Below are 19901 nucleotides of genomic sequence, written 5' to 3' on the forward strand. Positions count from 1 at the left end.
TCACCTGCCATAATGCATAGATCTACACGAATCGGAACTTTGGGCGATACTCGATCTAAAGGCCTAACTTGCCCTGGGTCCACTATGGTGAGGTCAACGTACAGTATTAGACCATGTACAGCTAGTACACCGCTGACAGTAATTTGAGTGGGGGACTTACATCACCCGGTGATCCCGGACGCGGTTACTAAGGAGACGCGCTCGCGTCGAGATTACAATGTATGTATACAGTAATGTACACTTGGGCCTTGGTTTTGATATGGAGATATCAAATTATTGCCCCTCGCCCCTGCCCCCTTGATCCGGAACCTCCAAACAAACTCCCGAACTCCCGGCAGATCATCGAAGAATCGAAACTTCTCCGATCTGGTCCTTTCTATTCATGTACGGTGAAGCCCGGGTGGCTTTGGACGAAAAGCACGATCCACTTCCCGATGCAGCGGACCGACCCCGTTAACGTTCTCGACCACAAATGACGATGGTCAGGATATCGGTGACTTGACCGTCTATTGGAGTGCCTAGCATCCAAAACTACATATATGTACACTGAAGACCTTACCTCCCGGTCCACCCATTCCCAATCCCTTGGTCAATCCCTCTCCCATTCCATCAAGAATCAAAAATCCACCGAGATCCCGTGTAATGGATCTGCAATATGAGGATCCAATCGGACCAGTTATGAATCAGACCTCTAGTTGTTCCTGGCAAGAATTTCAGGAACTTCTTCCCCGGCGCCGGCCCCTGAACTAGTGGACACCGCCATCGTCCCGACAACTCCAGGCCCAGGTCTGGAATTTCCTATCCAAGCTAACCAACCTAACTGACACTACGGGAACACCTTAATAAAGCTCACTTGTCGGTGAAGACGACTTCGTGTCAGTATCCCCCTCACCGCTTCTGCAAAAGCATCAATCTAAGCCCAACTCCAGTTAGGGTAGGGCAGAGATCCACAAACCCTTGAGACGGTGAAGCCTTGAAATCCCCATCTCGCCTAAATAATCGGAAAATGTTCCACTTCCCACAAATTTTAATCCATTGCACTGCTAATTCCTTTTGAAACTGCCAGTGCGCACCCCATTGTGCGCGCTATTCTCGATACACTTTCGCTAACCGATGGGTCGGTCTACAAAGGGACCCCCAACTTCCCTGGTAAGACAAAAAAAGAGTAAAAATCACAAAAAAAAAACCAAAACACCCTCCCTCCACTCTCAGCGCGACTTCCGTAAGGTTCCTTTTTACGGAGCACAGGGCGGGTCAGTGGAGTCTTCCAAGAAATACACACGGAGTACTGTACAGTACAATGGCAAATCCGCCTGCCTACTTAGCACTTAGCTTAGCTCCAAATCCAGAGGTCTTTTGAACTGAACAGTGCGTGCTTGACACGTTTTGCCGTTTCCGACGCGTAGTCTGGACTCGGAATTATTGTATCCTGAGACGCGGGCACGGGTTTACCGAAGCTTTTCGTGTAAATGTTAGAGCGCGTGGATATAACAATTATCTTTATCAGTTATCAATTATCTTGCTTCCGTCAATTATGTTTCATATCCAACTGACAGCCCTGTTCGCGTCGTGCCCCTTTCCAGATTTCAAGACTTGAACCGTGGAAACATGATCTATCGCGATCGGAAGTGCGTCCGGGGAAGAAGTTCCGGTCCATGGTTCACTCCCGTCTAGAACACGTTCCTTCTAATATTCGATGACTTATTTGATGCGTCATGTTTTCTGCTATCTGATCCTCTGTAGTTGGGTTTACATGTATAATCCTTACATGTACCCTGCACACACACACACACACACACACACACACGCCACTTTACCATCAGCCATTACTGTCAGCTACTACATCAGCCATCAGCCCATTATATGTGTGTGCTGCATGCTGTACGATGTCCTGTGTCGATGTGTGCCGTGCATATACCGCATGGTGTGTGCGCATCCCGGGTTCATTGGTGGTTGTTCCGACCAATGCAGGGGATACATACAGGCACAGGATCACGCCTCAGACACGGATGAATCACAATTGGCAATAATTGGTTTTTTTTTATGATTTGTCTTGTTTATAGATCGGATGTTGGATATCGAATGCAGAAGCAAACACCGAACTGACACCAACAACAATAATAACACAGATACCTTACTAACATTGGCTTCAAACAAGGATAAACGCCGGTCTCCTATGTTGACTTCACTTGTCTTTACAAGCCTAAAGTACAGTAGTCCGGTCTAGCCAGTGTATCCGGAGAGAAGAGCTCTCCCCGGATGAAACCGTGGAATTTTCTCGAAAAAGTGGAACGCATGGCCAACATCCCAGCCAACTGCTCAACTCAGCTTACTCCGAACAGGGGGCGCGAATAAGACCCAGAATTGCAGACACGGCTTACGGAAAACGGAGACCGCAGAACGCCCGGAGAACCTTCTACGTTCGATATCTTAGGGCGCCATTGACTAAGGTTTAAACGTCTGACGACGGTCGTCGAGGAAAGACACCACTAGCCTTCCATAGCGCGTTAGACTATGGATGAGTTACTTCATCGAGCTGGGCGAGAATTGTGAGGATGTGGATAAATGGGGGGTGGAAGGTGGGAAGGACCTGGACCTCACCTGGGCAGGGGTGTGTGTGTGGGCCGGCAGGAATGGAATGGCTTGTTCGGAGCAATGAGATTGCCTCGCAAAATAAATGTAGAAATGGAAGTGGGAGGTCGTAGAGTGGGAAAAAAAGGGGGAGCTGATCATCGGAACCCGAGATTCTGGGTCAACTAGGGAACCTGCTTTGGCGGCTTTTATTGGGTGAGGCTTGCACCGAGCGGCAGGGTTGGGTCTCGGCTGGTGGAATTCCGTCCGGTTGGGTGCTTTCTTGATGTCTTTTTTCTGGGTTTCTGCGAGGTCCTGCAAGGAACAAGGTACGAATTTGTGGCGACTTTTACTTTGGACTTACTCTAAGATTTGGACTTTCTTTGCAGGTGGCTGTTGATTATGGGCTCTGACGTAGTTGGTTGCTTTGTCCAACTTATGTTGCATTCGACGATTCGATATGTTTTGAACTTCATTGTTGAAGAATTGAGAACGTAATAGATTGTAGATTCTGCTAGTAACTGTATATCTACTTTATGCCTAGGGTATGCCTTGTAGTAGGGTTAACGCCCGTGACAACCCTAATAGTGAAGCTATATGGCGGGCGGTTATGTCGGTGTATATTCGAGGATTGACTTTTACTGTAGTTTCCAATTAATGTTGTAGTAATACTGGGATGTAGTAGCCAATCCATCATCTACAGTCTTTCTGACCGTTAGATATATTTTAATTGATATATTGATGCCCTAGGCCGTTTGAAGTGAAGATGTTGAAAATACATATCTACAGACTTTTGACCCACCAACGAATCTACTTGGAACACAATTCTCCTAGTCCCTCCCCCGTTTGTACCCTAATCCGGGAGCCTGAATCGGTTTTTTTCAATGGCAATAGTAACACTGTACTTCTTACAGCAGAAGGGTTGGTCGGCAAATGAGACTTGGATAGAGTATGGGGCACAGCACGAACTCGCAAGGATACAAGTACGGAGTAAGTTCCTGAATTGACACACAGGGGGTACCCACCAATGCACAAAATACATCCAGGTACCCCGGGACACTACAAACTCAATGAACATGAATGCATGCGTCGCTTCGAAAGACTAAATATTCAGACGTTTGATCTACCGTCGAATCCAATTATGTGCATGCTATGACCTCGTGCCTATTGCAATAATGAGGCATATTTTAATGCCATATTCTACTTTTGTCGCGCTGATACTGTTATTACGTTATTGGCCCAATATTGCCCGATTACGATGATTTTCCTGATCTACCTTGGCCATGCCGAAGTAGGTTATTGTTCGCCCGACGACAGTATCTAAGGGCTTTAGGTAAAGGTTCGCATTGCATCAACTTATCTTGATATGCGCCCTGAAAGCAGGGCAGCCTCTTACATTCTAAGCCCTCGAGGAAAAACGGTAAGTGGATAAATTCAAGCCTCTGGGTCCACTGTGCATGATAACGGTCATGCATAACTGTTGACTCTTTTTTGAGTCAGTCTCGATCTGATCATCTGTATCGGCAACAAAGGCTGCCATCGCGTCCCATGGAACAGGATCTGAGTCTAAAGTAAATAGTGAGGCAGGCCTCGGTCGGTTTGAAAATGGGTTATGCCATCACCTGCAGCCCAATGAAACCGCACCATCGAAGCCCGGGTTACTGTACATATACATGTATGAGCGGCTGTTTCCTCTTGCGCCACGAGCAGTATTATCGCGGATTGAACGGATGTATGGGGAGCATTGTGAAATATAGGGCCATGCCTAGACGCCCTCGTGTCCTCGGCACTGGGCACTGGCACCGCAGTTCGGAATAGACCTGCTTCTAGCTCTAGTATATTGTAGCATGCTGCAGTTCAGCCACCCAAGCCTATGTCCACCGATGTTTGCAGTTCTGCCGCGCGGACATAGGGACGAGCGTCAGCACGATTCGATTCAACCCGAGCCCCGACAGTGGGAACAGTGAATACCCACTTTAGAGTGCCTCGTTATGAAATAGATTAAAAACCGCCTTCTAGAACATCTTTTTGGGGGGGGGGCATGGAGAGTGTCTTTTCCTGACAAACGCCAGGGTTCATATATATTACCCGAACATAATACTAGCCACAAGTCACACTGGTTTAGTTGGATATCTATGTTACTGCTTGGACAGTGAGACATTTGACATTGGACACTTGGATTACAAGAGTCCATAATTCAGATATTTACATACCAAACTTTGTCCCTTACAGTCCTGGATGAACTAGGATATCCCCAATCAATTATTGGAAGTTACGTATAACATGCGAAGAGTACCCTGTACGAATAGGGGCAATTGGTAGGAGATCTTTCCATGTGCTAGCCGCGGTCGATCATAACTGCCGATTCTTGGAGGTCCGAACTCTTCTTACTCTATACGAACAACTGCGTACTCCGGGGCTATAGGCTGTCCCTAAGCTGACTGAGAAATCTCGTCACACATTGTGGGGCATAGTGTACTACTCTGTAGACACCAATAGCTGGACATAACGGAAGACTGTAAATAGATATAGATGTCTGTAATTAAGCCTGCATGTGGTGTACTGTACTATGCACTCTGCACTCTCTCCTTATACTAAATACATAAAGTGTCACCCTATGTAATATTACAATACCAGAACTCACACTTTCTACGCCTTATCCGTCCCGCCTCCACCTCTCTCTTTCCCTCTTCCCCTGATATATCTGATATATCCCTATATCTCTCTGTTCTACCTCTATATGGCTGAGTACTTGAAGTGAAAGAGTCTGGATCATCTTGGGAGATCGCAGCCCAGGAAAAAGTGGGTTACCAAATTTCCCGCCCCCCTCCTCGACGAATTCAGTCATGACCGAACTCTGAGCTCACCTCCCTAAAGGTCTCTGGATCCTGGCTTGTTTTGTGCTCAATGTTCCAGACTCGCGCGGCAGATCTGGCTGTCGATACTACTGCGCTGGCCAAGTCTGGGACCGTTGCGACCGCATTCGAGTACACCAACGAACAGGCCACCACACCCACAGCCCTGTCCCGCCTCGGTCGGACAAACAGTGCTTTGCAACATCACCACCTCAAACGGTCTCCCTCCAAAATGGCCACCGGCTATGCGGTCAGCCCTGAACCGCCGGCGTTGTTCGTGCGGGCCATGTACGATTATGACGCCGATGATCACACCAGTCTGAGCTTCCGCCGCGGCGACATCATCCAGGTCCTCAACCAGCTCGAAACAGGATGGTGGGATGGAGTGATCGAGAACACTCGCGGTTGGTTCCCGAGTAACTACTGTACCATTATCACCGAAGCGGAGGATTTTGGCGACCATTTCGTGCACAGCCACCAAGATACCGATCTCAGCGCGGACTCGGGCCTCGAGGACGAATATGGCGACGGACAAGAAGAGGATGAGGTGGAATCGGAAGGAAATAACCGGGACTCGCAACCTATGCTTCCTATTGAGGGTATACCAGCACCCAAGGAACAAGAAGAAGCCGCATTTTGGATCCCTCAGGCGACCCCCGACGGTCGTCTTTTCTATTTCAACACTCTTACCGGATATTCTACCATGGAGCTTCCTTTCGAAAATCCCACGGGGAACACAGAAACTGGCCCTCGAGACCGAAACAACTTCTTTGTCCCTGATCAGACACGGCCACCTCCTGAATTAATGGCGCGCGGCTTTGAACGCGACGAGGACGAGTACGACGGGTCTGCATCGGAGGCGGAAGGAGAGTCGTTGATGTTGGCATCGCACGACTCGATGTCTCGCCGACGTCAGTCCTTGATCGATGGTGTCTCCCCCGCGACGTCTATGGATTCCTTGTACCCACCCGGCAAAGACCTGAAGGGTTCACAGCCGATGAAACACGCCCTACAAACGACATACAGCCTTGGAGGTAACAGTACCAGCACCTCTGTTACGGAGAGCTTCTCTAGACCTTCTATTTCTTCCAATTTCCCTCAACACTTTGTCGATGATGGTTTCGCGCCGCCAATCACCTGGCCCCTGCTTGTGGATAATATGCGATATGCAGTTGAGGCCTATCGCCAGACCTTACGCAATGGTGAGCGTGCGGAGTATGTACGAAAGGCTGAGGACATTTCCGACCATCTTCGCATGCTGCTGGCTGCTGGGTCTGACACAACGGACAACCATTCCGGCAACCCATCCATTATCTCCACAAACAAGGCTCTGTACCCCTACTTTCGGGACATGATGTCCAAGTTCTCCAAGCTGGTTTTGTCATCACATATTGCCGCTGCTGACTGGCCTGGCGCCGACTCGGTCAATAAGTGCCTGCAGGAAGCTGAGGGAGTCATGCAGGGTGTATATGGCTACGTGGATGTGGCTCAACAGCAGCGGGGAGATTCCATTTATCGTGTTGTTCCTGGTTTCGTCAGCGGTAGTTCTTCCGGTGGTAGCTGGCAGAACAACGGTGTTTCACTGAGTACTTCTGGCCCGACATCGTTCCTTGTGCCTGATGGAGGAGATTCGCGAGCAGAGCCTTCAGTCCCTCTTGATATGGCTTTCCTGGATTCGATCGATATACTTCGGAGATCATTTGTTGGCAGTATTCGTCGACTGGAAGAACGATTGGTGATCAACCGGAAGATCGTTACAGCGGATGAACATGCTGACATTGCGGATGCAATTTCGGCTGCTGCCATTAAGGTCATTGAACAGTTCCGTCCATGGATCTCCTCCGTTGAGTCGATGAACTTGGCACCCCTAGGAACTAGCTTCCAGAACCCACAGCTGGTAGATTTCAGCCTACAAAAGCAAAGGGTCTACGATGCTATTGGTGACTTTGTTCTCAACTGTCAAGCGATCTCTGCCCCTCTTGCTGATGAGTGGGCTGAGCTCCGTGGCGATTCGCTTGACGATCGGGTGAACGCAGTGCGAGGCATCGCTAGACAACTGGAGAACTACGTCTCCCAGATCAGTTTCTCGTTGTCACTGCTCCTCGAGCAGATTCCCTCCGAGCCAGAGCCCAGTTCGCGAAGTGAAAGTCGCCAAGGCGGAGAAGATGAGGCATACAAGAACACACATAACCGCGGCGAGTCCCAGGCCAAGATTGCTTCAGAGTCAATTGGCATCCCGTCCTCCTACGCACCAGAAAACGATGGTGAACACAAGGTTCGAAGAAATATGGACAAGGCTCAGCGATTCTTTGGCCAGGCACCGCCTACAGCTATTACCCGAGAGCCACCAATTCGGGAGCCAGTCCGCGAGCCGGAGGAGACACCCTGGTTTCTCAAGATGGCCCACGAAGGCGAAGTATTCTACGATACCAAGGGAGACTCGCCAATCCTCAAATGCGGAACCTTGGCTGGACTGGTTGAACACCTCACCCGTCACGACAAGCTTGATGCATCCTTCAACAACACCTTTCTCCTCACATATCGCTCCTTCACCACTGCCTCTGAACTATTTGAGATGCTTATCCAGCGTTTCAACGTTCAACCTCCATTCGGTTTGAATCAAGATGACATGCAAATGTGGATCGATCGGAAACAGAAGCCGATTCGATTCCGTGTTGTAAACATCCTCAAGAGTTGGTTTGATCACTTTTGGATGGAACCTAATGACGAGGTGAACATGGATCTCCTGCGGCGAGTCCATACATTCACCAGCGACTCTATTGCTACCACCAAGACACCTGGTACTCCCACATTACTGGCGGTGATCGAACAGCGACTCCGTGGACAAGATACTACTGTCAAGCGCCTTGTTCCTACCCAGAGCAACGCTGCACCACCCCCAATCATTCCCAAGAACATGAAGAAGCTGAAGTTCCTCGACATTGATCCCACAGAGTTTGCTCGGCAGCTGACCATTATTGAGTCGCGCCTTTACTCTAAAATTCGTCCCACCGAGTGTTTGAACAAGACATGGCAGAAGAAAGTTGGCCCTGATGAGCCAGAGCCTTCTCCTAATGTCAAGGCTTTGATTCTCCACTCTAACCAGCTTACTAACTGGGTTGCTGAAATGATCCTGACACAAGGCGATGTCAAGAAGCGTGTTGTGGTCATCAAGCACTTTGTGAATGTGGCTGATGTAGGTGGCGCTTTAATTAATGCCTAACAACCATTTACTAACCAATTCGATAGAAATGTCGCGCTCTGAACAATTACTCCACACTCACATCCATCATCTCGGCCCTTGGAACCGCACCCATTCATCGTCTGGGCCGGACATGGGGCCAGGTCAGCGGACGCACGTCCGCCATTCTGGAACAGATGCGCCGGCTTATGGCTAGTACGAAGAACTTTGGCGAATACCGAGAGACCCTGCATCTCGCTAACCCGCCCTGTATTCCATTCTTTGGTATGAATCACAGCCACGAAGAGATTGTCTCACTTGGAGTTTTCTAGCCCTTTGATTTGAAACTAACCCAGCCTAGGTGTTTATCTTACGGATTTGACCTTCATTGAAGATGGTATTCCTTCGCTTACACCATCCGAATTGATCAACTTCAACAAGCGGGCCAAGACCGCAGAAGTCATTCGGGATATTCAACAATACCAAAACGTCCCTTACCTGCTCCAACCAGTTGGTGAGCTCCAGGACTATATTCTCAGCAACCTCCAAGGTGCTGGCGACGTACACGACATGTATGAACGGAGTTTGGAAATCGAGCCTAGGGAGCGCGAGGACGAAAAGATTGCAAGGTATGCTGAAAGTTCGAGCCGAGACAAGGGCTCCTTGTTATTTGCATCTACTGTCGCAATTTTGCGATGAACCATCTGGTGTTCTTTTAAGTGGCGTTTGGCATTTGCCCACCGATACCCAAATTTGACCTCTTACTCCCTTTTTGGGCAAGAAGACAACTGCTATTTTTCATTTTCTCAAACCTGTTTCGGCTGTTGAGACTAACCTCTTTTTTTGTGAAATCTCGTAGATTGCTATCTGAATCCGGTTTCCTGTAACCGGCCAACATCCCTGTCAAGGTACATCTGCGGGTGCGCCACCAAGCAGGTTCGACAACTCCGCCATTCGCCTATTCGACACCGGCCACACCGGCGCCCACTCCACGGCCACAGTCTTACAGCTTTTTGATAAACACGGGCCGTGTCGTTCCCCTTTTGGGGCTTTCTTTGACCCGAGTGACTATTCTAGTCTCCACTTCGAGCCCTCCTCACCTCTCGGAACCCTTCCGCGGGGACTATGATGGATACCTGCAGTCAGATCTATCATTTGCATGCCAATGATTCCAAATGATCCGCATATGGTATCCGCCATTCCAATGGGCTTTCTTTATTGCGGCAGTTCACCACCATACCAAAACCAACATCACCAACCTCATTTCCATTTCTTTCTTCGCTCCTTTTCATTCCACCGACAATGCTTTTCATTTCCGGTCCTCGATAAGTATTACTATACCTGATACCACTTCCACAACATAGACCTCTCTGATTCGCTGGGCTCCTTTTACTTTTTCTTTGTTATTTATCACACCCGAGACTTTCAACCCGAGGGCGCGCCGGGGCTCCGACGCGCCTCCGACCTCATCATACCACAACCTATCCATACCCTAACCTCACTGCCGTGTCATACCCTGACCCATGCAGTATCCTTCGGTGTATATTTTTGCTTTCTGACCTCTACACCTTCTCTTCGCATTTCCTTTCTACCTTCTTTTCTTTCTACACGTTTCATTCTCCTTCTCATATCATATTCCCCTCCGTGTTGTGTATCGTCGCCGAGATGAGGCGATCGGCTTACCTTTTTTTGGTTTCTTGTCCTTATTTTCTTCACATCAGGTTAATGTCCTCGACGCCGTCTTCTGAATAATGTTCTGTCACGACCGACTTGATATCATTTTCTGGGTTCTTGTCTTGGTGGGTTTGCACATTTACATTCGCATTCATATTGTTGTTTGGATTTGTGTTACTAGGACTTGAGCCGGATTGTTGTCTCTACTACTTCTTTGTATCTATTGTGTCCTACTAACCATGTGATCTTTTCCTGGAATTTAATTTCCGAGTCAATAGAAGTTGATTATGATATCTTTTTGTTCGCATCCAGGGAGACTTGTCACATTACTTCTAGAATTTTCGGAATTGGGTTGGAAGCTGGTGTCCTATTCTTTTAGGGTTTATCTCCATGTCCTGGAAAGAATTTAAAAATCAGGTCATGAGGTTCGTTCATTTGTAGAAGCTGCTGGTGTAGATACTCTATGATCATGATTCATTGCAGAGGCCGCTGGACATAGCAAGGCCTGTCGACCCAAATGCCAGCGAGGTAGCAAGGAAATATCAACCCGCTGAGCGCCAATGACACCATTTGAAAGAAGAAGAGTGCCGGTCATGTCAACATCTATTGGCTAAGATACATTAAAAGTCGGATCAGGCTGTCGAAGAGGGCTTACCTCCAACGCTGTGGAAGAGTTTCATCTTCACTTCCGACGCTAGTAGACCCTTGGCTTCTTCTGCGACAATGCGCTGTCCACCACGAACAACCTTGTCCAATTGCTGGTCCTTGGTCGCAGTGCCAGTAGTCCGAGGTCCGGTGCTCTCCATTCCACGCGCAGCTTTGCGCACCTTCTGACCGAGATCCAGCATCTGCTTATTGCCGAAATCGCGTGAGGTGAACAGCGGACTTTGACTGAGAGTTGCAACCCAGTACTTGTTCCACAAGAGAGTTAATATTTCCGCATCGAGCGTACTCTTGAAATGGCTAACGTCAAGCGAATAGTATGAGTTGGCATGCGCGCCAAAGTCCTCCGCCTTGCCAAGCGGGATAGTTTGATATTCATCATCCTCATGAGCCTCCTTGGACGGAGTGAAATTCTCAGGGAAAGTCCTGAAAGCACCGATTTCAACACGACCAGCGGAGATGGTACGTTCGGGGTCAATAACAACAGCAACGAACGGCCCCGTCATTTGCTGCGTTTGCTGCGTAGCCACATCAATACCCGATAGCCAGCATCCATATCCGGGATGACTGTGATACCACCCAACAGCATTTTCCATCCGCCCTGCATCCCGACACGATTGCAGATATGACACCATGTACTCGTTCGCCTCGTCTTGCGCATTGACCCGGGTTTCGGTGCCTTCGACCGGTAGCCGGAATGCGTCTGTCACCACGAAGGTGTTTGGTAGGATATAGCCTTGCATTAGACCCATCACTTCCAGTGAGCCGCCGGAGCGGGCGTGCATCACCATCTTCAATAGTGCTGTTGCGGAGACCCGGACGTGCTTGAAATAGTAGGGGTCAGAGGCCCATGGTCGTTCGGCATTGAGCTGTTTCTGTGTGGCTTCGTCATATTGGTAGAGAGCATCGCGTTGCGGGTCGAAGACGGTTATCGCGTTCTCGAGCTCTGTGTGGGGGAGCTTGGTCAGTTCGTAATCGACTGTATGGATATGGATGCACTTACCCCAGGACTGCTGGGCAGCCTGCATTTTTGCAATAAATTGGTTAGATATTCGAAGATCAGGGGAATTATTGAAGAACCAAAGAAAAAGCAGCAAGGGTGATACTGCAAGGAAGTCAAGATAAAGAAGTCCAATGCAAGTGATGAAGAGAGCGGTGGGGTAGATGACTGGCAGTATCGGGCGGTGTGCGCACCTCAGCTGAGATGAGTCAGCGGTTACCCGTGACAACGATCTGGGCCAAACACGCGTGGGAAACTTGATGTTATCGCCGATTCAGCCCTTCCCTTTCCCCCCTCATAAACATTGCATCTGCATACTTCAATGCCTCTCCACTAACAGCTCTTGCTCATTTCCACTTTCGTTTATTCTCCGTCGCACCTTGTGTGCTGAGAACCTTGTGCGTGGCTCTCTTGTTTTGATTCCGACATTGGTCGTTGTCGCAGACCCGCTCGGCAATTTGTCGGATTGGATACCTCTCCTTGACATCTTCCGACTCTTGTTACCCTCTTGAAGGGCCCTTTTCTTTTAAAATGGCTGTTGATACCAGCTACCTAACCACTCAGGTCAACAATATCGTCGAGCAGCTCCATGGCATCTATGATGAAATCGGAGTCCCTCCCCGCGAGCGCGAAAACCGCGAAGCAGAGGTGAGCTAGATATTATGAGTGCATTATGATCGCATGACTAATGAATTGATATAGCTGTTTAGCGCTTTGTCTGAGACCCTTAACAATCATCTCAAAGTCGTTGACGAGTAAGTTGAAATTGTCAACAAATCGCGCCATCCTAGCTAACCATTTTTATAGTGAACGAGAAGAGATGACAATCGAGGCTCAGCGCCTAATTACACAAATTACCCAGATGGAGTCATCTTTGACCGATGAAATGGCCAATGGCCAGTTCGAGCTCAACCGCGACGACCTTCAAATTACCTACCCGCTCAACCGGTGCATCGCCTTTTTGCGCGAGAAGAACGACGCCATGAGCAAGCTCCACCGTGAGCGCTTCGAGCAGGTTAAGAGTAAGTTCGGTTGTGCGCAATTCTGATGTGATTGACTAACATGCCATAGAACTTGTTGACGCACTTGAATCTTACTCCTCCCATCTCGAGCCAACCTTTGTTAAACTTGAACTTCCCCCTACCACAGAAGGTTCATCAATACCCCCAAGCTTCGACCTTTCGCCACTTTATGTCACAGCATTGGACGCAGAGTTCACACACGTTTACGAAGAGTACCACCGCCGTGTCGCACAAGTTCAATCTGCATGCGAAGAAATGATCAAGCTTTGGGCTGAACTCGGAACTCCCCAGGCCCAAACAGACTCAACTATTGTCAAATGTTATCGCGAATCTCCCGAACAGCTCGGTCTGCACGAATCCGACCTCATCAGCCTGATGGCCAAGCGCGACAAATTGGTGGAGCAGAAAGCCGGACGCGAGCGCAAGATCAAGGAACTCCGCTCTACTGTGGAATCTCTATGGGATCGCTTTGGTGTTGATAACGCTGATCGCAAGGCATTCCTGGCTGCCAACCGTGGCTGTGGTTTGCGCATTATCAACGACCTCGAGGAAGAATTGACACGCCTCAATGAGCTCAAGCGACAGAACCTCCACTTGTTTGTGGAAGATGCCCGTTGCCGTTTGCAAGAGCTTTGGGATAGTCTCTTCTTCTCTGAAGAAGAGATGCTTGATTTCACCCCGGCATTCTCTGATGTCTGCAGCGATGCGCTGCTCGAGGCACACGAGGCCGAGATCAACCGCCTTGAGGCTCTTAAGGAGCAACGTGCCCCGACACTGGAGATGATTGACCGACACCGCACTCTCTTGACTGATCGTGAGGCACTGGCAACTTCAAGCCAAGATGCTTCTCGTCTCATGGGCCGCGGAAACAAGGGAGAGAAGCGTGACCCCGGAAAACTGCTGAGAGAAGAAAAGCTGCGTAAACGAATTGCAAAGGAGTTGCCCAAGCTGGAGGCTGATCTCCGCAAAGAGTTGGAACACTGGGAAGACGAATTTGGCCGGCCATTCCTCGTCCATGGAGAGCGATATCTCGATGCCTTGACCCCTGTCGCCGCCAAGCCTCCCCCACGCTCCAAGACTCCTTCCGCTCCTCCCTCCACTACCAAGTCTAACTTTGCTAGACAGCAGCCTCCCTCCCGTCCAGGTAGCTCCATGAGGGGACCTCCTCCTCCTCGCTCAGCCACGAAGACGCCAACTAGCAGCGGTCCAGTTAAGCACAACACCATTGGATATGGCGCATCTCGAGCTGGTGCTACATCCAGGGCTGGTGCTACCTCTCCCTCTAAGCTTCCTGCTCGTGTCCCCCTGGGAAACATGCCACACGGAAACAATTCCCCTGAGCGCCGTGCCCAGCCCGGCAGCTACTCATCTAGCACGCTCAATGGAAAGATGCCGCCTCCTCGTGGACCTCCCCCTAGGATGCGTGCATTGACCGTTGAATCCAGAGAAGACCGCTTCAGTCACCTCATGGATCCGCCTCGTTGCAACAGTGCCATGTCCAGCGCATATGTGCGCCCTGTGAGCCCTGAAGACGTCTACGATGACCGCCAGCGATCTTTCATGAGCACCTCTGGCTTCTCCAACTCCCAACGCTCCACTGGCTTCTCTCATTCATCCCACTCTTCTCAGTCCTCGCTGTCTTTGAACTCCTCCATGCAGGCTTTCCCTCGGCCGAACCCCTACCTTAGCCATGCAGCTCCTCCTCCTGCTGCCCGCCAGGTCTCAAACGCCTCAACTGTCAACACAGCTACCTCTGGCTCCGAGAACTGGGAGACCTTTGAGGATGGTTCAGACGCTGAGCCCGATACCAGCGACATTTACTTCTCCAAGCTACGTGCTGCACACGGAGGAAAGCGCTTTGCTCCTGAAGACTCATCCGACCTCATGGGAAAGAAGGCCAAGGGCATCCGAAGCGTCAGCCCAGATGGTCCACACCCTGGACAGGTCTTGCGCGTCGCAGGTAGTGATAATGAGTGGGCCGATGACTTCGAGACTTACTAAATTCACCTCATAATGCACTCTGCTCCTTGGATTTTCACTTTCGTGGACATTCACTTCCACGGGCGCATGGGATATTCAAAGAATTGATGATCCCACGACCGGATTCTGCACGCCTCATGGCTCATGATGCATCTCGATATTCCTCAATCGAGCTTCCTTTAGATTCCATACGGACTGGTGTCTTCTTTTTTACCATGATTCCCCGAGTGGCCGTCTCCTACTTCTCTTCCTGTTAAAACTTACGACTTATCATGTCAATCTTGTTCATGCTCTCCTTCATCTGTCGATGTTATCGAGCCCAATGCTGCGACTGACTGTGTCAGCTTCCAGCCTTCCAGCCTTCCAGGATTCCTGTCCTTCACCTTCTTGCGATCGACGGATCTTTCTGTTTCAATCTCCACTGGGTTTAATCTTCTCTTTTCTTGTGCTACTTTGGCATGGTGTTTCCTTCGCTTCTCTGTTACTTATGATCTTTCTTTGGCGCGGTGCTCACGGCTCTTTTATTCCCTCGATCTCCGGTTTCTGGGGTCGGTCTTTTGCTTTCGTCTGCCACGGCTTGTTTCTTTTTTATGTATTTGTCAGCGCAGTACAGTGTTTGAATAGTTGTTGTTAATTCTATCCCATTTATCAAGCTTTCTGCTACTAAGACTTAAGGCCATTGTGTTGGATTCGTAGTTGCTCCCATATTATATAATGATGTCAAGCTGGAGATATGTTGATACCTGGGGGTGGATGGTGGATCGTGTATATCGAGGCCAAGTCTAACATAATTTGTTACAAGTTAACTGTTAACGTTATATCTCTTATACATGGTGACTAAAACCAGCTTTCTACCTTTGCCCTAACTCACATTCATGCTGCACCACAATAGCCCACTTGGCGCTATTCTAAAGGTGGAAATATACTCCTACGCAGCCAGTGCTGTATTCAAGCCAGCTACCTCAACTGATGTATACAAGCCAGTCTCTTCCAATCTCGTCCCAGTAGGTCAGCCCCACTCAGTGCACAATAAGAAAGGAGAATAGATGAGATAAAATACAATTCGCTATATCTATTATACATGAAATGCTAATCAATTTACAAATCACCATCATCTTCCAGACGCAAGAGTCCCCATCCAAGACTTATCCTCTGGCAATGTCCCCTTAGGGACCCTCCTCCCAACAGAAGAAACAAGAGACTGCGTGGAAGCCTTGGCATCCTGAATCCGACGCACAGTCTCTTCTCTCCCAAGGATAGCCATGGTCTCAGGAATACCCGGGCCAGGAGCTGAAGCAGACAACGCCCAACGGAGGTAGTGGTACAATTCTTTCTTGAAGACTTTATCTTTTGAAACTGGGACTGGTGCATTGGTGTCGCTTAGATCAACTTCCGGGAGGACAACGCTGTCTGAGCCGTCATAGGAGGTTATGTTGAAGCGGTGGGTTTCAATGTTCCAGTGGGAGGGTGGGACGAGGGTCAGGGCTGCTGCTGCTGTGTGGAGGGCTTGCATTGGGACCTGGGGGGATGGGGATGATGATGGGGTTGGAGCGTAGGTGGCTCGGTTGAGCTTGGGAGTGAAGAAAGTTGAGTTACGTTGGATGAACTCCTCGGCGTCCGTGTAGGACTTTGCATCGGCGCGGATGAGTGGCGCAATGTATTCGGAGAGGGTGCGGCCCTTGAGGATTGTGGAGCTGTTGAGTGTTAGGTATTGGCTGCAATAGACATTGTGAACATGGAATTGATAGAAGTCTTACAGATTGTCGCGAGGGTGGTTTGTTTCTACCACAGAGCTTACCCTGCTCACCATTTCGTCAAACTCAGGACCACCACTTGCAGCGAAGCGTTGGGCATGGGCCTTTTGAAGGAACCAGAGCTTTTCAAAAGCGACAACAGTGTTGCCCCGGGTGATTTTCAGGTTAAACTAAAGAGATTGTTAGTATCGTGAGCGGTGGTTTAGTGGGATAGGAACATACGATCTGCTCCAACTCCTTCAAGTCAAAGACATCAGACTTCTGGGAGTGAGACCAGCCTAAAAGGGAAGCAAAGTTCACCAAGCTGGCTGCAAATACGCCCTGCTTGTCCTTGAATGATGAGAGGTCAATATCCGCATTTCGCTTGCTGAGCTTTTGTCCGCTCTTCTCGACAAGTAGAGGGACATGACCGAACTGCGGGGGAGTCCACTTGAAGGCATTGTATAGAGCCATATGCATGGGAGTAGAGGGCATCCATTCCTGTAAATATCAGCTTCATCTTCTCAAGAGCCTCAGATGAAGACTTGACATACCGTTCCTCGGATAACATGGGTAATCTTCATAAGGTGATCATCCACCACATTGGCCAAGTGATACGTGGGATGACCATCCGATTTGATCATAACCGGGTCATCATAAACACGATCGATAAAGTCCAGCTTCTTGTTGTTGGGCCGGTTCTGACCTGTCTTGCCATAGACTAGATCATTGAATATGGGGTATCCTTCCATTTTTAATCGCACAATATGCGACTCGCCATTCGCTGCGCGATCTTCTGATTCCTCAGCTGAGATGTCCACACATTTGCGGTCATATCCAGGAGGAAGACCGGCTGAGCTGCGGTGGCGGGCGATTGAATCTAGACGTTCTGCAGGGCAGAAACACCGGTAGGCATGGCCGTTCGTAATAAGGTCGTTGGCGTGGGAGCGGTATAAGGCTGTTCGTTCGGACTAAAGAGGGTTGCGAGTTAGGGTTAAGCATTCATAACGAAGGAGCAATGCTGTACCTGCTTATAGGGACCATAAGGACCGCCAACGATAGGACCTGCCAACGTCCAGTTAACTCAATTGTTTATATTCCTGAGAGTAAATCAATTCACCTTCATCCCAATTCAACCCAGCCCAGTGTAGATCGTCATATAGCCGTTGCTCTGCTCCAGGAATCGTCCGTTTCTGCCCCAATCAGCTGTTGTTCATACAGAGTATACTCCGTCACTAACCTGGTCGGTATCCTCAATGCGCAGAAGAAATTGACCACCAGTGCGCTTGGCAAGCAGATAGTTGAAAAGCGCAGTCCGTAAAGATCCAAGGTGAAGGTATCCGGTAGGAGAGGGAGCGAAACGCGTGCGCGCAGGTCCGTTCGGTAATTTGCTCTTCACGTTGCGGGCTGGAGTAGAAGTAGAACAGTTTCTGCATTGAATACAAGTGTACCGACGAGCCAACAGGCCACTAGGAGGCCTCATAGTGCAAAATTCCAAAGCTGTTGCGGTTGCGGAGGAGCGGACTCGGCGCGGAGCTTCCGACAAAATTTCAGTTGGAAATTCACTCCGCCTCTCACTTGCCTTCACCTTCGTCTCTCTTTTTTGATTGCGTTGGATTTGTACTTTTTCCCTTGTCGCAAAAACATCCGGTCGTATTTTCTCGAAATACGCGGCTTAAAAGTATGTTTTGAGCTCCAGCGTCGTTGTTCGCGCTTGCTAACGAAGTTTACAGTGGCTTCGGCTCAGGTCGACCTCTATGGTATGCTCACGCTACACCCAACTAATGCGCAAGCCGAAGCGAATATTAATATCGAAAAGAGGTTTTGGAAATTCACGCAAGCGCAACTAAGGATGATATCCGCAAGGCTTACCGCAAGGTAGGCTATTCATGCTTCATACTCCGTACATCCCACCATACTAACACGGGTCACAGGCGGCTTTGACCAACCACCCTGACAAGGTTCCCGAAGCTGAGCGCGAGGAAGCTTCAGTCCGATTCAAGACCGTCCAGGAAGCCTACGATATTCTCTACGATGACGACAAGCGCCACCTTTACGACACTCACGGCATGTCCGCCTTCAACGGCTCCGGCGAACCTGGAATGGCAGGCGCCCCCGATCTCGATGATATCCTTGCACAGATGTTTGGCGGCGGAATGGGAGGAATGGGCGGTATGCCTGGTATGGGAGGCATGGGTGGTATGCCCGGTGGTCACCCTAACCGGCCCCGCAAGAGTCGCAACGAGGAACAGGACTATGAAGTCAGCCTGGAGGATCTCTACAAGGGCAAGACCGTTCGATTCACCAGCACCAAGAACGTCATTTGCGGACATTGCAAGGGCAAGGGCGGAAAGGAGAAGGCTACCGCTAAAAAGTGCTCGACTTGTGATGGCCATGGAGCCAGGGAGATTTTGCAGCAGATGGGTGGTTTCTTGACCCAGCAGACTGTGACCTGTACCACTTGCAAGGGTCAGGGTCATTACTTCAGCCCTAAGGACAAGTGCAAGAAGTGCAAGGGTGAGCGCGTCAACGAGGAGAAGAAGATGCTGGAACTTTACATTCCTCGTGGCACGAAGTAAGTTTTACCCTTTTCGGCGATATATGATGATACTGACTTTCCATCAGGCAAGGAGACAAGATTATTCTCGAGGGCGAGACCGACCAGGTGCCCGACCAGGAACCCGGCGACATTATTTTCAAGATTGTCGAGGAAGAGCACCCCGTGTTCGCTCGTGCTGGCTCCGATCTCCAGGCAACCATCGAGATCACTTTGGCCGAAGCCCTGAGCGGTCTTTCGCGCGTTGTGATCAAGCATCTTGATGGTCGTGGTATTGAAATCCACCACCCCCAGATCCCTGGCGAGGTCCTTTCTCCTGGACAGGTTCTCAAGGTTCCCGGAGAGGGTATGCCCCTGAACCGCAGTGATGCTCGTGGCGATCTCTACTTGGTCGTCGATGTCAAGTTCCCCGGCGCTGACTGGAAGCCCACTCCTGCGGTGCTCGAGAAGCTCAAGGAAATCCTGCCCAAGCCCGCAAAGCCTATCCCTGCTGAACACATTGACGAGGTTGAATATGACCCCAAGGCCAACATTGAAGAGTTCGGCGCTAAGGATGGACACGCATGGGAGGACGAGGACGAAGATGACGAACCGGCGCAGTGCGCTACTCAGTAGATTTGCTCTTCTGGCATACACGGCGTCTGGGGTTCTGCATTCTAAGAGAG

The 19901-nt window shown here is 49.8% G+C and overlaps 5 protein-coding genes across 5 annotated transcripts; 3 read left to right on the forward strand and 2 right to left on the reverse strand.

The window, feature by feature from the left end:
* Positions 1–5478: 5478 nt before the first annotated feature.
* N7508_010423 (putative cell division control protein Cdc25) lies at positions 5479–9306 on the forward strand (the record flags this gene model as incomplete). The annotated part of the gene is made up of 3 exons (XM_058468483.1): positions 5479–8622; positions 8676–8892; positions 8969–9306. The coding sequence occupies 3 exons, from the start codon at positions 5479–5481 to the stop codon at positions 9304–9306; spliced, it is 3699 nt and encodes a 1232-aa protein (XP_058316329.1).
* A 1607-nt stretch (positions 9307–10913) lies between these two features.
* Positions 10914–11972, reverse strand: N7508_010424 (Mov34/MPN/PAD-1 family protein; the record flags this gene model as incomplete). The annotated part of the gene is made up of 2 exons (XM_058468484.1): positions 10914–11890; positions 11948–11972. 2 exons carry the CDS (start codon positions 11970–11972, stop codon positions 10914–10916), a joined length of 1002 nt encoding a protein of 333 aa, XP_058316330.1.
* A 503-nt stretch (positions 11973–12475) lies between these two features.
* On the forward strand, positions 12476–14967 carry N7508_010425 (putative microtubule associated protein (Ase1); the record flags this gene model as incomplete). The annotated part of the gene is made up of 4 exons (XM_058468485.1): positions 12476–12592; positions 12647–12699; positions 12752–12966; positions 13016–14967. 4 exons carry the CDS (start codon positions 12476–12478, stop codon positions 14965–14967), a joined length of 2337 nt encoding a protein of 778 aa, XP_058316331.1.
* A 1090-nt stretch (positions 14968–16057) lies between these two features.
* On the reverse strand, positions 16058–18162 carry N7508_010426 (glutamate--tRNA ligase MSE1; the record flags this gene model as incomplete). Its single annotated transcript, XM_058468486.1, has 7 exons — positions 16058–16640; positions 16704–16870; positions 16923–17180; positions 17234–17650; positions 17707–17744; positions 17800–17872; positions 17920–18162. The coding sequence occupies 7 exons, from the start codon at positions 18160–18162 to the stop codon at positions 16058–16060; spliced, it is 1779 nt and encodes a 592-aa protein (XP_058316332.1).
* A 274-nt stretch (positions 18163–18436) lies between these two features.
* On the forward strand, positions 18437–19851 carry N7508_010427 (putative DnaJ domain protein (Mas5); the record flags this gene model as incomplete). The annotated part of the gene is made up of 4 exons (XM_058468487.1): positions 18437–18439; positions 18501–18557; positions 18614–19254; positions 19305–19851. The coding sequence occupies 4 exons, from the start codon at positions 18437–18439 to the stop codon at positions 19849–19851; spliced, it is 1248 nt and encodes a 415-aa protein (XP_058316333.1).
* Positions 19852–19901: the final 50 nt, after the last annotated feature.

The sequence above is a fragment of the Penicillium antarcticum genome, assembly GCF_028974205.1.
Source record: "Penicillium antarcticum strain IBT 31339 chromosome Unknown utg000009l_segment0_segment0, whole genome shotgun sequence".
Lineage (NCBI taxonomy): Eukaryota > Fungi > Ascomycota > Eurotiomycetes > Eurotiales > Aspergillaceae > Penicillium > Penicillium antarcticum.